Source organism: Oryctolagus cuniculus, chromosome 9 (assembly GCF_051225735.1).
Source record: "Oryctolagus cuniculus isolate XC-2025 breed Fujian yellow rabbit chromosome 9, ASM5122573v1, whole genome shotgun sequence".
Taxonomy (NCBI): Eukaryota; Metazoa; Chordata; class Mammalia; order Lagomorpha; family Leporidae; genus Oryctolagus; species Oryctolagus cuniculus.
In genome coordinates, this window is record NC_142875.1 from 102,119,758 (window position 1) to 102,135,530 (window position 15,773).

General features: G+C 48.6%; 1 protein-coding gene across 2 annotated transcripts in view; it reads right to left on the reverse strand.

Annotated features, from left to right (window-relative positions):
- The window catches only part of LOC100125981 (solute carrier family 2, facilitated glucose transporter member 3), a 95,418-nt gene extending 87,278 nt beyond the window's left edge, over positions 1-8,140 (reverse strand). The window contains exons 1-2 of one of the 2 annotated variants that reach the window (XM_008259789.5): positions 8,062-8,140; positions 4,967-5,044 (exon numbers count right to left, since the gene is read on the reverse strand). In XM_008259789.5, the coding sequence (XP_008258011.3) occupies positions 4,967-4,987 (21 nt within the window). In that variant the 5' untranslated portion in view covers positions 4,988-5,044; positions 8,062-8,140. Of the gene's footprint in view, positions 1-4,966; positions 5,045-7,720; positions 7,986-8,061 lie in introns of those variants that run through there. The other variant, XM_008259790.5, reaches the window with a different exon arrangement.
- Between the last annotated feature and the right edge of the window lie 7,633 nt (positions 8,141-15,773).

The following is a 15,773-nucleotide window of genomic DNA, read 5'->3' on the forward strand; positions in this document are numbered from 1 at the left end:
TAGAGAGCGGGAGAGAGAGATCTTCCGTCCACTGGTTTGCTCCCCAGATTGCCACAGTGGCTGGGGCCCAGCACCTAAAACTCCTTCCAGGTTTCCTAAGTGGGTGGCATGAGTCCAAGTATTCAGGCCATCTTCTGCTGCTTTCCCAGGTGCATTAGCAGGGAGCTGGATTGGAACTGAAGCAGCCGGGACTCAAACCAGTCCTCTTATAAGATGCCGACATCAGCATCGGAGGCTTAGGCTTAACCCACTGTGCTACAAGGCTAGTTGATCTACTTTCAGTTTGTTTATTTTTTTTTTTTTGTATACAGTGTGAGATACAGGATCAATTTCATTATTTTGCGTATGGCTAGCCCGTTCTTTCACTATTTAATGGTCTTAGCACTCTCACCAAAAATCGATTGTATGGGAGCGGGCATTTAGCACAGAAGTTAAGATGATGCTTGTGACACCTGCGTCCCATATTAGAGCGCTTGAGTCGAGGCCTGGCTCTGTTCCCAATTCCAGCTTCCTGCTAATGTGCACCCTTGGAGGCAGCAGGTAACTGCTCAGGTACTTGGGTCCCTGTCAACTGCAGGGGAGACGTGGATCGAGTTCGGGGCTCCTGGCTCTTACCTGGCCCATCCCTGGTTGTTGTGGGCATTTGGGGAGTGCACCAACTAACAGGAGATCTCCATCTTTCTCTCTCACCCTCTGCCTTTCAAATAAAATACATGCATACATACATACATGCGTGCACACACATCGTTGAAAACAGAGAGTGCTTTATAAAATGTAGACACAAGTTCTTTGGGGACATATGGTTTCCAACTATTTTCTCTGTATCCTGTCTTTTACCACCTTCATAGAATCTTTTGCAGATGAGGCCCAACTGATCAATTTTTCCCTTTTATGGCTTGTGCTTTTGCTATCATGCCCCTGCCTATTTTTATAAAGTGTCATTGCAATGCAGCCATGAATATTTGCATAATGTCTATGGCTGCGCTAATGCTATAACATTAAACAGCTGTGACCACAAGCAGGTGGTCCACAAGACCCATCACGTTTACTCTCTCTCTCTCTCTCTCTCTTTTTTTTTTTTTTTTTTTTTTTTTTTTAAGGCAGAGTGGACAGTGAGAGAGAGAGACAGAGAGAAAGGTGTTCCTTTTGCCATTGATTCACCCTCCAATGGCAGCCGCGGCCGGTGCATCGCGCTGATCCAAAGCCCGGAGCCAGGTGCTTCTCCTGGTCTCCCATGCGGGTGCAGGGCCCAAGCACTTGGGCCATCCTCCACTGCACTCCTGGGCCACAGTAGAGAGCTGGACTGGAAGAGGAGCGACCGGTACAGAATCCGGTGCCCCGACCGGGACTAGAACCCGGTGTGCTGGCGCTGCAGGCGGAGGATTAGCCTAGTGAGCCGCGGCGCCGGCCTGATGCTGGAATTCTATATTGGAGCACCAGTTTGAATCTCAGGTGCTCCCCTTCCAATTGAGCTCCTGGGAAAGCAGCTGAAGATGACCCAATTGCTTGGGTCCCTGCACTACGTGGAAGACCCAGAGGAAGCTCCTGGCTCCTGACTTCTGCCTGGCCCAGCGCTGGCTGTTTCAGCCATCTGGGGCGTGAACTAGCAAATGGAAGTTCTCTCTCCCTTTCTAACTCTGATTTTCAAATAAATAAAATAAATCTTGAAAAGTAGATAAATAGATTCAAATACACTTATTTTTAAAATGTGTAGGCTTCAAATTTCTGGGATCCAAGTCGTTAGCTACATCAGAGGTTTCCTGCTCGCTACTTTACTCATCAGCAGTACAAACATCTGCAGTTATTACCATGCTAAAAAAACCAACCAGGACTGACTCTGGATAGTGGGTAAAGCTGCTGCCTGCAGTGCCCGCATCCCAGTCAGGCACTGGTTCCAGTCCCGGCTGCTCCCTGTTAAGGACCTGGGAAAGCAGTGGAGGATGACCCCTGCCACTCATGTGGAGACCTGGAAGAAGTTCCTGGCTCCTGGCCTCCACCTGATTCAGCCCCGGCCATTGCAGCCATTTGGGGTGTGAACCAGCGGATGGAAGATTCTCTCTCTGCCTTTCCCTCTTTCTCTACCTTTCAAATAAATAAATAATAAAAAAAAAAACCACTCCTTTTCATGAGTTCCTCCCCTGCTGCCCACCCCTCTCCTCATTTTCTTCAAAGAGTTCGCTCCCCAAATGCTGTGGGTGTTTGTTGGGCAGTTAAGATGTCACATCCCCTCTCAAAGGGTGGGATTCAGGTTGAGTCCTCTTTTTTTTTTTTTTTTTAAGATTTATTTGTTTATTTGAAAGTCAGAGTTACACAGAGAGAGGACAGGCAGAGAGAGAAAGAGTTTTCCATCCGCTGGTTCACTCCCCAACTGGCCACAATGGCCAGAGCTGCACCAATCCAAAGCCAGGAGCCAGGAGCCTCTTCCGGGTCTCCCACGCAGGTGCAGGAGCCTAAGGCCATCTTCCACTGCCTTCCCAGGCCATAGCAGAGAGCTGGGTCAGAATAGGAGCAGCTGGGCCTTGAACCTGTGCCTACATGGGATGCTGGCACTTCAGGCCAGGGCGTTAATCCACTGTGCCACAGCACCAGCCCCCCTTTTTGTTTGTTTGTTTGTTTGTTTTTAAAGATAAGTCTTTAAGTCTTGATTCCACCTTTCATTCAGGCTGCTGGCACACCCCGCTGATCTGAAGCCAGGAGCCAGGTGCTTCCTCCTGGTCTCCCATGCGGGTGCAAGGCCCAAGGACTTGGGCCATCCTCCACTGCACTGCTGGGCACAGCAGAGAGCTGGACTGGAAGAGGGGCAACTGGGACAGAATCCACATCCCGACTGGGACTAGAACCCAGGGTGCTGGCGCCACAGGCAGAGGATTAGCCTATTGAGCTGCAGTGCCGGCCTACTCTCTGACTCTTTAAGAAAGAATTTCTTGACCCCTGATCAGCTCCAGGACCTTTGCATATACCCCACATCTCCTCGGAGTCATTCTGCTTTCTACTCAAATGCACCTTGGAGAAGTCTTCCTAGACCACATTTAGATTTAGAGAAGGCGAACTCCTCCCCCATCTGCCATTCCTTTTTCTGTCCCCTTATTTTGCTTTAGTTTTCTTCTTGGAGTCTATCACTAGCTTCACTAGCACGGGAGCTGCGTCAGCAGGCCAGGTCAGAGAACGGCCATCTGAAAACTTTGAACGAACACATGAGTCACGGAGACTACCACAGGCTTCCAGAACAAGCGCTCCCTACCGCCCTGCTGCAGGAGCAGTGCTGGCGTGAAAGCATGCGCTGATTCCCTTCAGGATCTGTCTGAGCGCCACGCATGTCTCACTTTCCCTCCTCGTGATTTCGCAACACGCCACGCCGAGAATTACATAGGCTAGCGAACAAGGATGTCTGGAAGCGTTTGCATCTGGTTTCCAATTCTGCATTCCTTCCTCACGTCCCCTGGAACCTGAACTGGAATCCACGGCTTAGATAATAATCTGGGCTATATTTTTCCCACTCTGTATGTGATGTATTTCTCTTTAATCTTCTTGGATTTGGAACCTCTTGATCTGTCTACTCATATGAAACTGAACACATTTTCACAGTCATTTGTATCTACTTATGTCAACATGGTCCTGTCAAAAGTGAAATCACTGTTCTGATTGCCAGTAACAACACCAACAAATACTTTTAACTTTTATTTATCCTTAATTCCCATGAAGTTTCAGGGGACTTTGACCCCTAATTTTTTAAAAATGTTACTTAAGGTATACAAATTTCATGTATTTCCTATATACAGATTCAGGAACATAGCGTCCCCCAATTTTTGTTTATTAGAATGTTTCACAGGTGTACACTTCTTTTAAAATAAAATGAGAACCATAATATATGACACCTTAATGATAAGGTGGACATCATCAGAGGCCCAGATAAAACCCAGGGAGAATTTTAAAATGATTTTTTAAATGAAAACCAAAGGTATGCCTAGTCTTAAGTAGTAAAATCTAATTATTAAATATACATGGCAAACCACACCCAGGAGAGCTCGGTGGAGAGTGGGGGTGGTCAAGAGACATGGCGTCTCTGCTCTTGGTGAAAAAAAAAAACAAAAAGCAAAAAACAAACAAAATACCACGAACACATTCAAGAAGGGATCAGTCTTTGACTGAATTCCGTGTCTCAGATCTTGCGGGACAGCGCTTCCTCCAACGCCTTCCCAAACAACTGTCATGTCAACAAATCATCCTGACAAACGTGTGGACTCTCCAGATCTTCCCAGAAGATACAGCTTCTGGAAAACAACAGCTTCCTTTCCTGAAGCTCGAGGCCCTAGGGTGACCTTCACAATATTGGGGGGGGGGGATGGAATCTGTGATGCAAATCTGAGTTTCCAGGGAACAAGCTTATCGGAATTCTTTCCAGGCTGGCCCCACGTGGGAAGCCCTGGACTTCAGGCAAGGTGTGATCTGACCCGCCAGATGACGCCTGTCCGCTCCCCACCCCATTCCTCAGGCTCGTACCTGATGCCTCCCGCGGATCTGGATCACAACACACGGCGAGAGACATGGTGCCCGCATCCTCTAGAGTCGCCTGCACAAGCGCAGCGATTGCGGTTGCGCGCATTCCTAGGGCTCGGCATCACTCCTCACACCTACATCATGGCTCCTGTCCAATTTCCTCTGAAACCAGTCATGTGTAATTTCTACAGAGGCCTGTTTGCAATTACAATGCTGAACATGGGTATTTTATCATTCCTACTCTTCTGAGCAATACATATTGAAGCACCAAGCTCCGTGAGCGGCAAATACTAAGTCACTGCCAATGGCGAGAATGTGGGAGTGTACCCCAGACCCTCCCACCCCGACCTGAGTTCACCACGCATTACCCAGACAAGACAAGCCGAGGAAGACCACAGGCATTGCAATGGTCCACAGAACCGTGACGAACCAATTCGACATTAATCTCCCATCAGTTCTCAATACTCACATCCTTGTCGCTCTCCTCCATTTCTCTGCTATACTAAGACCCGACTCTTCCTCCAATTCCTCTTCAAGGTAATGCTTCCTGTAAATCGTAATTGGCTAGTTATTATTCGCTGTTATGATTATCTACTTAAGCTCTAGGAGAGAAGAGGTTGTGATTTAGTACCCTGGTCGATGGAGATTGCACCAAATACAAGAAGTCTTCCGGGGCCGGCACCGTGGCTCACTGAGTTAATCCTCTGCCTGCGGTGCCAGCATCCCATATGGGCACTGGGTTCTAGTCCCAGTTGCCCTTCTTCCAGTCCAGCTCTCTGCTGTGACCCGGGAGTGCAGTGGAGGATGGCCCAAGTGTTTGGGCCCTGCACCCATGTGGGAGACCAGGAGGAAACACCTGGCTCCTGGCTTCGGATCTGAACGAAAGGAAGACCTCTCTCTGTCTCTCTCTCTGTCTGTAATTCTATCTGTCAAATAAATAAATAAACTTAAAAAAAATCTTCTGAAAGTTCATGGAAATGCATATTACCAAAACAAAGCAAAATAAACATACACACACACACACACAAACTATGCATGGATTTCAACATGTTTCACACTGAATTAAATTTCTCTTTTGATTCCATTTACCTACAAATGAAGTACCCTCATAGTTGTGGAAGAAGGTGAAATCTCTTACAGATCTAATGATGTCTTAGATTAACTTGGCACCAGGGTCCTCAACAAAGCTCTTTCCACCTGTTGGGTAGCTAGTGGGAAGAATTTTATCAAGCTAAAGATTCTGGGGAAGTATGGGGCTGGCATCGTGGCGCTGTGAATGAAGCCTCTGGGATGCTGGCATTCCATGCTGGCGTGACAGTTCACGTCCTGGCTGCTCCGTTTCCAACGCAGCTCCATGAGAATGTGCCAGGGAAGGCAGCAGAGGATGGCCCGAGTACCAGGGCTCCCGCCACCCACGTGGGTGACCTGGAAGGAGTTCCGGGTCCCTGGCTTCCACCTACCTCTGCCCTGTCCGTTGTGGACATTTGGGGAGTGAACCAGCTGATGGAAGAACTTTCTTTCTCTCTCTCTAACTCTGCTTTCAAATAAATAAATAAAGTTGTTTTTTAAGGGGAAAGGATGGTTTTAAAAAAAAACCTCTATTGTAAGTCACTGCCCTGTCACCAACCATTAGTCTCTTCATCTGCAAACTAAATATGGATTAGAGTCGGTGATTTTGCTGTTATAAAATTCTATGACTTATTATGGCTGAAACAGATTTAAAAATATTTGAAACAAGCCATCTCCTTGTATAGTCTCTAGCTAAAATGACTTCAGAGGCCAGCCCTGTGGCATAGCGGGTAAAGCCACTGCCTGAAGTGCTGGCATCCATATGGGCGCCGGTTTGAGTCCCGGCTGCTCCATTTCTGATCCAGCTCTCTGCTATGGCCTGGAAAGGCAGTAGAAGATGGTCCAAGTCCTTGGGCCCCTGCACCTGTGTGGGAGACCCAGAAGAAGCTCCTGGCTTCGGATCAGCCCAGCTCTGGCCGTTGCGGCCATCTAGAGAGTGAACCAGCAGATGGAAGACCTCTCTCTCTCTCTCTCTGCCTCTCTGTAACTCTGCCTTTCAAATAAATAATTTTTAAACAAATATAAAATTATTTCAGTGAGCTGCAAGGGAGTCGGATGTCAGGATGCTGCTTGAGCCAGTTAGCAAGTCTGCGTCTGCCCTCCTCCGCCAGCTCTCCTGATTTGGATGCAGTTCTGAGGACCAGCCAAGAGGTGACACGTTGAAGGGCTGGGAGATCCCCGACCACTCCACATTCTCCTTATCACCTTTCCTTTCTTCTACCTCTTCCACCTCCAGCCCCATCACTTTTCTCCCTGCTAATTCTTGCCTTCTAGGTCTTTCTCATTTGGAAAAAGCAAATAAACAAACCAATAATAATAACAATAATAACAAACCCCACAACTTTTTAAGTTAAAATATACTTTTCTTAAAAAGTCAGATGCTCTTTAGTTCCCAGTAAAATGAACTCAGATGAATTCTTTTTGAAAACCAATGGAAATTCTAAACTTAGTCCATGTATTGAACTGGGCCAAGGGCACTTGGCCCTACTCTCTCGCGCGCGTGCTTCAGGCAAAGCATCTGAGAACTCCAGCACTGGATGAATGAGTGGCCTGGCATTTCCTAAGAACATATCAATTTTCATCTTGCAAAGCCTGCAAAGCTAACAGTGCCATCTGCTTGGCACTTCCGCCACTGGTGCACAGGCCCTCCTCTCCTCCTTAAGTCTAGTTCCCTCGGTCAGGGGATTTCTTCCAAGGCTCCCTCGGGGCTTTCAGTTCTTTGGTCAAAAGCCACTTCCCCAGAAAGGCCTTCTCAGACCCATCCCTTTCCCTCCAAATAAACGCAACCCCCGCTCCCCAATCCCCAGCGATGTAGTTTTGTACGTCTGGTGTAGTGTTCTCCCTAAAAGTCCTCCGGTCTGGCATCTTATTACATATTTATGCATTTTCATGCCTGTCTCTTCCCCTGCGGTGTGCACGGTCCGGGAGGCCAGGGTGTGTCCATCTCCGTGTCTGTCCGAGCAGGGCTGGGGGCACCGCAGATGCTCGGTAAACAACAAACACCCTCTCCGATGCTAACGAGGCCGCTTGCGACTTTCTCCAGGGCCACAGGTCCCCTTGGTCCGTCTAGCCCGACTCCGAGGATCCCTCCCACCTCCACTGGAGCCCGGCTCGGGTCCTCGGTTCCCCCACCTGCCGGCCCCGGCGCACCCACCATCCGGACCAGGAAAGTGCGGTTGGCTCCCGCAGCGCCGCTCAACCGCCCGTCTCCCGCGCCACGTGCGCCTCTGCGCCGGTCCTGGGCCGCCGCCGGGGAGCGCCAGGGACAGCGGCCCGCTGCGCTCCAGGCCGCCGCGCCGCGCAGCCGTTAGGACGCCCCACGCCGCCTCGATGAGCCACGGATTCCACCGGGGAAGGGTCCGTTGATGGGGCGGCGAGACGTGGCTCGGTTAGTCCGCTCCTTCCTTCCTTCCGCTCGCTCGCTCGCTCGCAGGACGTGCGCCCACCGCCAACCGAGCAGAGTCCTGCCGCCCAGGCCCCAGCCCCACTTCTCACCTCCACACCTAACGGACGGATGGACGAGCCCCGGCCGGCCGCCTGGGGTCCCTCGGGGCGCCCCCTCAGGCGTCCTCCTGCAACGGAAGCGGGGAGCCTTTCCGGGGAAACAGCTGTGGGCCCCACCGCCCTCAGCGCCGCCGTTAGGGGGGGTGATAACATTTCTGCTTTAAGAGATACCCGGTCCCTCACGGCCTCCACGCGCCCCCCATCCCCTCCCCCAGACCCGCCCCGCTTTGCCCCAAGGGGCGGGCCAGTCCTGGTAGCCCCTAGGGACCCAGTAGCTCTTTTGCTTCTTTATAAAATGTTTTAAAATTTGAGGGACAGAAGGCTGACACATAGATCTCCCATCCCCTGGTTCACTCTCCAGATGCTTTCGAGGACTGGGGCTAGGCCAGGTGAAGCCAGGGCGCCCTTGTGTGGACGGCAGAAACCCAGTCACTGGAGCCTACTGCCTCCCAGGGTAAAGCGGAGCCTGGACTCAGCCTTTAGGGCCAACAGGGCAAGTGCCTGCCCTCCCCCTCCCCCTGCCTGGTCGCCCCCCCCCCCAGCTGTCTTTCTCTCCACTCCTTGGAAAGGACTTTAGAGTTTTGGGGTTCATAGTAGTGAAGTCAGCCCCCTCCTGACTCTTCTGGGGAGGTCCCAACAGAGGGATGACAAAGGCATTTTGGAGAGATTGCTCTCCCCTGACCCAAATGCAAGACCTAATGTGGGGTTACCTGGACCCTCACTGTCATAGCGAAGGGTTGAGTGCACAGTGACAAGGATTTAGTTATTTCTTTTTAAAGATATGCACCCCATGTCCCCAAAGAGGCTATCCCAGTGATCCCTACACACGTGAAAAGGGGGTGCAGGAGACACCCAGCAGAGGGGCTAAAACAGGGGTGGAGGGTCTGGAGGGAGAAGAAAGAAAGCGAAGGCCAGTTGTGGGAGAGAAGGTGAACCTCCACAACTCTCACACATTGTCAGTGAGGCTACAAACTGACCAAAGATTTGTCAAAGCAGAAATATACCTACCCTGTTACCCTACAATTCCATTCCTAGGTGTATATCCTATATGGCCACCGAAAAACAGATGAGAATGTTCATTTCAGCAGTATTCAAACTGGAAATAATCTGTCCAGTAAAAGGAGAATGGACAAATACAGGCGGCATATTCACAATGGCAGGGGGATATTATATGACAGTGACAGCGGAGACCTTGAAGCCACATGGAGCTTTATGGATGAATCTCACAACCCTGAAAGAAACCAGCTGCAAAGGAGAACCATTTATACAAAGGCCCGAAATCAACAAAACTAACCTGTGGAGTCACAAATCTAGACTGTGGTTATCTGCTTTGGTTTGATTATGGTTTCTCCCCTCTGAAACTCAAGTCAGAATTTAATCCTGGGCCAGGCACTGTGGGACGGCCAGTCAAACAAACCACTGTTTAGGACTTTCAATGCAGTTTCTTGCTAATTGCTTGGGAAGCAGTGGATGATGGCCCAACTGCTTGGGTTCCTGCCTGCCAGTGGAAGGAGTTCCTAGCTCCTACCATCAGTCTGGCCTGGCCGTAGCTATTGCAGGCATTTAGGAAGTGAACTAGCAGATGGAAGACCTCTGTCTTTCTCTGTCCCTCTGTCTTTCAAATAAACTTTTTTAAAAAATGAAAAAGAGGAGTCACTGGAGTCTAGATATATTTTAAAGATATAATCAACCAAGATGGCTATAAGATTTTGGTTTAGGTGTGGGTGTTTGGCGCAGTGGTTCAGACTGTTTGGGACACCTGCATCCCACATCAGAGGCCCTGAGTTTGTATCCTGTCTCCACTTCTCACCCAGCTTCCTGCTAATGTGCACCCTGGAAGGCAACAGATGATGGCTCAAGTCCTTGGGTCTCTGCCACCCACATGGGAGACCCTCCCTCACTGGTTTCAACACAGTCAAGGTTGTTGCAGGCATTTGGGGAATGAACCAGGGGATTGAATTGTATCTCTTTGTGTTTCTTTCTCTCTCACTCCACCTTTCAAATAAACAAGTCTTTCAAAAAATGGTACCCCCCAAAAACAAGAACTTTAATCACTGTTATGAGATATTAAGAAATGGGACCAGATGGGACATTTAAGATGTGATTTGGGGGGCTGGCACTGTAGTGTAGCACATACAGCTGCCACCTAGGACAACGCCAGCATACCTATTAAAGTCTCAGCTACTCCACTTCTGAGCCAGCTCCCTGCTATTGCATCTAGGAAAGCAATGGAAGATGGTCCAAGTCTTTGGTTTCCCACATGGGAGACCTGGAAGAAGCTCCTGGCTCCTGACTTCAGATCAGCACAGCTCTGGCCATTGCAGCCATCTGGGGAGTGATCCAGTGGATGGAAGAGCCCACTCTCTAACTCTGCCTTTCAAATACATAGACAAATCTTTTTTCTTTAAGTGTGTGGAAAACTAAAATTAAAAGAGAAATTTATTTGGTGTAAAAATGTTGAAACCCATTTATATGAAGGGTCATCAAAAAGCTCACAGGGAAGTGCATATTATATAAAAAAAACTGCAGGGATTTCAACTTTTTCGCAACAAAATAAACTCATTTATAAGAATTTTTTTATGGGCAGTGTGGTTCAACAGCTCTTCTACCCAACTCCCCTTTTCTTTTTCTTTTCTAGATATTTATTTATTTATTTGAGAGGCATAGTTACAGAGAGATGGAGAGACAGAGAGAGAGGTCTTCCATTTGCTGGCTCACTCCCCAAATGGCCATCAACAGCTGGAGCTGCGCTAATCTGAAGCCAGGAGCCAGGAGCTTCTTCTGGGTCTCCCACGTGGGTGCAGGGGCCTAAGCATTTGGACCATCTTCCACCAATTTCCCAGGCTATTAGCAGAGTGCTGGATTTGAAATGGAACAGCCAGGACTCAACCGGCACCCATTTGGGATGCTGGCACCACAGGCTGAGGCTTAGCCTACTGTGCTACAGTGCTGGCCCCTAAACTCATTTTTTAAAGTATTTATTTATTTGAAAGGCAGAATTACAGAGAGAGAGAGAGAGAGAGAGAGAGAGAGAGAGAGATATCTTCCCTAAGTTGGTTCACTCCCCAAATGGCCACAGCAGACAGGGCTGGGCCAAGCTGAAGCCAGGAACCATGAGCTTCATCAGGGCTTCCCATGTGGGTACAGGGACCCAAGCACTTGGGTCATCTTTTGCTGCTTTCTCAGGCCCATTGGCAGGGAGCTGGATCAGAAGTGGGGCAGCTGGAACTTGAACTGGCTCCCATATGGGATGCCTGAGACACAGGCAGTATTTTTTTTTTTGTCCTTTGCATAATATACCATTTTTATTCTTGTTTTCAAGGAATTTCACGTGATATTTTAAAACAGAAGACAGAGAAAGCGAAAGTCCCTGAAGAGACTTGGCAGACAAAGTTATCTAACAGGCAGTATTTTTTTTTAAGATATTTATTTATTTGAGAGGAAGAGTTAGAGAGAGAGGGAGAGACAGAGAGAAAGTCTTCCATCTGCTGGTTCACTCTCCAAATGGCTACCAACAGCCAGAGCTGGGCCCATCTGAAGCCAGGAGCCATAAGAGCTTTTTCAGGGTCTCCCACACCAGTCAGAGAGCTGGATCAGAAGTGGAGCAGCTAGGACTAGAACCAGAGCCCATACAGGATGCCAGTGCAGCAGGTGAAGGCTTAGCCCACTATACTACAGTGCTAGCCCCCACAGGCAGTGTCTTAATCTGCTATGCCACAGCACTGGTCCCATAAACTCCATTTTTAAAAAAGATTTATTTATTTGAAAGTCAGAGTTGCACAGAGAGAGGAAGACACACACATAAAGACAGAGATCTTCAATCCATTGATTCACTCCCCAAATGCCCAAATGACTGCAGTGACCGAGGATGGGCCAGACCAAGGCCAGAAATCAAGCTTCTTCCCAGGTCTCCCACATGGGTGCAGGGGCCCAAGCACTTGGTCCATCTTCTCCTGCTTTCCCAGGTACATTAGCAGGGAGACAGATTCAAAGTAGGGTGGCTTGGTGGTCTCAGACTGGCATCTATATGGCATGTCAGCATCATAGGCGATGGCTTCCCCTGCCAAGCCACAATGCCAGCTCCCATAAATGACATGGGAAAAAACAATCTGTTTTTGCTTAACCTGCTGCAGCACAATGCCAGCCCCAGAAACAGTCTCGATTGCTCACCTTCTGAAGCTCCCAGGGTGATGAGTTTAGCAGTCTCATTTTAAAAGCCATTTACAAGATATCACAGAGTCCCTGTTACTCCAGTACTCCCAACTATTTTGTAATCACAAAAACTCCTGCTTTAAAGCCTTTTCTATTTAAAAATGGTGTCTAGGGGCTGGTGTTGTGGTGCAGTGGGTTAGGCTGCCATTTGCAACAGCGGCAACCTATACTGGAGTACAGGTTCAAGTCCAAGCTGCTTCCACTTCCCACGCAGTTCCCTTCTGATATAGCTGATGCACCTGGGAAAGCAGTGGATGACAGCCCAAGTACTCGGGCCCCTGCCACCCATGTGGGAGACTCAGATGGAGTTCTGGGCTCCTAGCTTTGTAGCCATTTGGGGAGTGAACCAGCGGACAGATACGCACTCCCTCTGCATCCCCCCACCCCGGGTCCTTCTCCCTCTGTCACTCTGCCCTTCAAATAAAACAACAACAAAATGGTGCCTACTGGATGCACCTGACAGGTGTAATACCTGAGCAGCAGCTAGTACACCATTGCTGCTATGCCTTTATCTCCTCCTACACCTTGCCTTTCCTTTCTTCTTTCCATAAACACCCAATGCAGGGTAACCTGGGGCTTACATTCCTGGTCTTCTGGGGCCTTGTAACTTTTCTTGGTCTTCCAGAGATGAAACAAATGCTCATAATTATGGTTGTTTCAGGAGGGCAGGCAACCAAGCACCAGGAGGGTGAGGACATTCTCAAGGCCCAGGGTTCCATCTGACTCAGTTTCTCACGATCTCCCCAAGCCGGATACTACTTCTCTACACACTGCCGAGCTGGGATCTGTGATTAGGAACAACAATGGCTTTTTCTTTCTTAGACTGGGTGCTGGGCTCTGGGTTCCCCTCATCCCAGACTATGTCTATTTTGGGTTAGCTGATATCATCAAAGGGAAAACAGTCTGTAAGTGTATAAATTATTAACCTAAAACCAAATTTTTGTATGGTTTTGCATGATTTATTTAACATTACTAGGGACAAAGTGCATCTTTCAGACACAATTCTTGAAAAATGCCTTGCATCTCCCCTCTCTTTTGACAAAGTTACACATACATGATAATGCTAGAATTATTTACAACCTAGTAATAATTATCCTGATATTTTTGTTATTGCAAATACAGTTGTCTCCTGTTCTTGCTTTTAAACTATTGCCATAATGATACTAAAGAGCCAGTATGATACAGATCCTATAAACCACCTGGCCTAGAAGAGCCTAGAAAACCATAAAAAGATAGGGTCCCTTTGGATAGGCAGAAAATACCTGGCGCAGAATCTGGACCAATAGCCCTAGCAGAATTTGCTGTGGGAATGGGTATAATACTCAGGAGAACTTCTTGCATTGTTCCCTGTTCAGAGAAATTTTTAGACAATGTTAATGCACTGTTAAAATTCAGGTGTAAGAAAAACTCCGAACTAGGAAAAAATGGCTCAAGAGTTCGCAAAAAGTTCATGGAAATATGCATTATGAAAAAATTATGTATAGATTTAAATTCTTTTTTGTACTTATCTTTTAATTCCACTTTCCATGAACTTTTAAAAAATATTTATTTATTAATTTGAGAGGCAAAGTTACAGAGAGGTCTTCCATCTGCTGGTTCATTCCCCCAAATGGCTGCAACGGCCAGAGTTGGGCTGATCTGAAGCCAGGAGCCAGGAGCTTCTTCCAGGTCTCTCATTGGTTACAGGGCCCAAGTAATTGGGCTACTTTTTAAAAAAATATTTATTTGAAAGGTAGAGTTACAGAGAGGCAGAGGCAAAGAGAGAGTGAGGTCTTTTATCCGTTGGTTCACTTCCCAAACAGCCACAGCAGACAGGGCTGGGTCAATTCGACGCCAGAGAATCAGAAGCTCCTTCTGGGTCTCCCACGTGGGTGCAGGGGCCCAAGGACTTGGACCATCTTCTGCTGCTATCCCAGGCACATTACAGAGATCTGGATTGGAAGTGGAACAGCTGGGACTTGAACTGGTGCCCATGTGGATGCCAGTGCTGCAGGCAGATGCTTAACCTACCACGCCACAGCACTGGTCATGTTTCCATGAACTTTAAAAATGCTTTTCCATCTAAACCATTAAAATATTTATTTGTGAGACAGACAGGGAGAGATCGAAAGGGAAAGACAAGAGGAGAGACAGTGCTCTCATCTGCTGGTTCACTGGCCAAATGCTCCTAATGGCTGGAGTTGGGCTTGGGCTGGGTTGGCCAGGAGCCAAGAACTCAATCTGGGTCCCCCACATGGGTGGCAGGGACCCAAGTCCTTGAGCCAGCACCTGCTGCAGGAAGGCGGAATTCGGAGCCGGAGCCAGAGCAGGAAACAACCTAGGCACTCCGATATGGCACTTGAGTGTCTTGACCTGGATCCCAACTGCTAGGCCTAACACCTGCCCCCAGGAACTTGAAGTCCCCTCATACATGCGTGCTGGGAGGCAAAGGATTCTTTAATTCACATAATACAGATGGTATCTCTCAATACTTTCCAATAGCAAGTTCTTCCCAGTCTCTAGTGTCAGACTACAGGTTAGACACTTTATTTCCCATTCTCTGGATGCAGAAGTTATATTTTCACAATTCCCACCCATCATTTCAATTTCTCTAGGAAGAGAGCTTTCCAATGTTGAAGATCTCTAGGTGCTTAAGAAGAAATGGCAGCATTTTCCTCTGGCCCGTGGCTTCCCAGCCAGGTCAGGAAGCTGACTCACTCTGAGCTTACCTACGTTAACCCAGGTGGTTAAGTGAGCGTGTAACGCTTCTTCAGGGTTGCACGACTGGCATAAGTGCTTTAAAAAACATATTCTAAACATCTGGCCGCTGCAGGATTTGTCTAGCATACTTCAGTCTCCTCACTCCAGCTTGGCTCAGGTCCACCCTACAAAGCCAGGCGGGAGACACGCAGTCCCCACCCAGCGAAGATTCCCGTGATTCCCGAAGATTCGCCCTTCCTGCAGACAAATCTTCGCAGCCCTCCCCACCCGCCTTCTCCACTCACTCTACGAAGGCTTTGGTAGCCCGCCTGCGTGGACGCCGTCACCTAGGGTCGGTCTTAGCTCTCGCCCACTTATGCCTCAGTTTCCCCATCGTTCTCTACATACAGGCAGGGTTAAACCCTACGCTCTTCCTTGTCCTCTCGTTCATCCTTTCGGGCAATGTAGTTTGGCAAATCTGGGCCCAAAGGTGCCTACGGATTCCATTATCGCGCGCATTCCAGGCGAGGTATCGCAGACGCCGGCTTGCGAGAAGTAAACAGGAAACCAGCGATCCCACGCAGGAAATGACCTTGTTTGAGGGCAGCGAGGGAGCCGCGGATTTCCCTCGTTTCCCTTTCTAAACTCACTTCCGGGTTTCAATCACTTTGGTCCTTCCCTACAAATGCCGGAGTCCGGGTCCCAACCTACACTTCGCCCCGAGAGAATGGCCAATAGGCCCGTCCCCGTAGTTGACATTTTTATGCTTCGTTTTACATCATTGCAAATCTCAACCAATCAGTAGTTGCGAT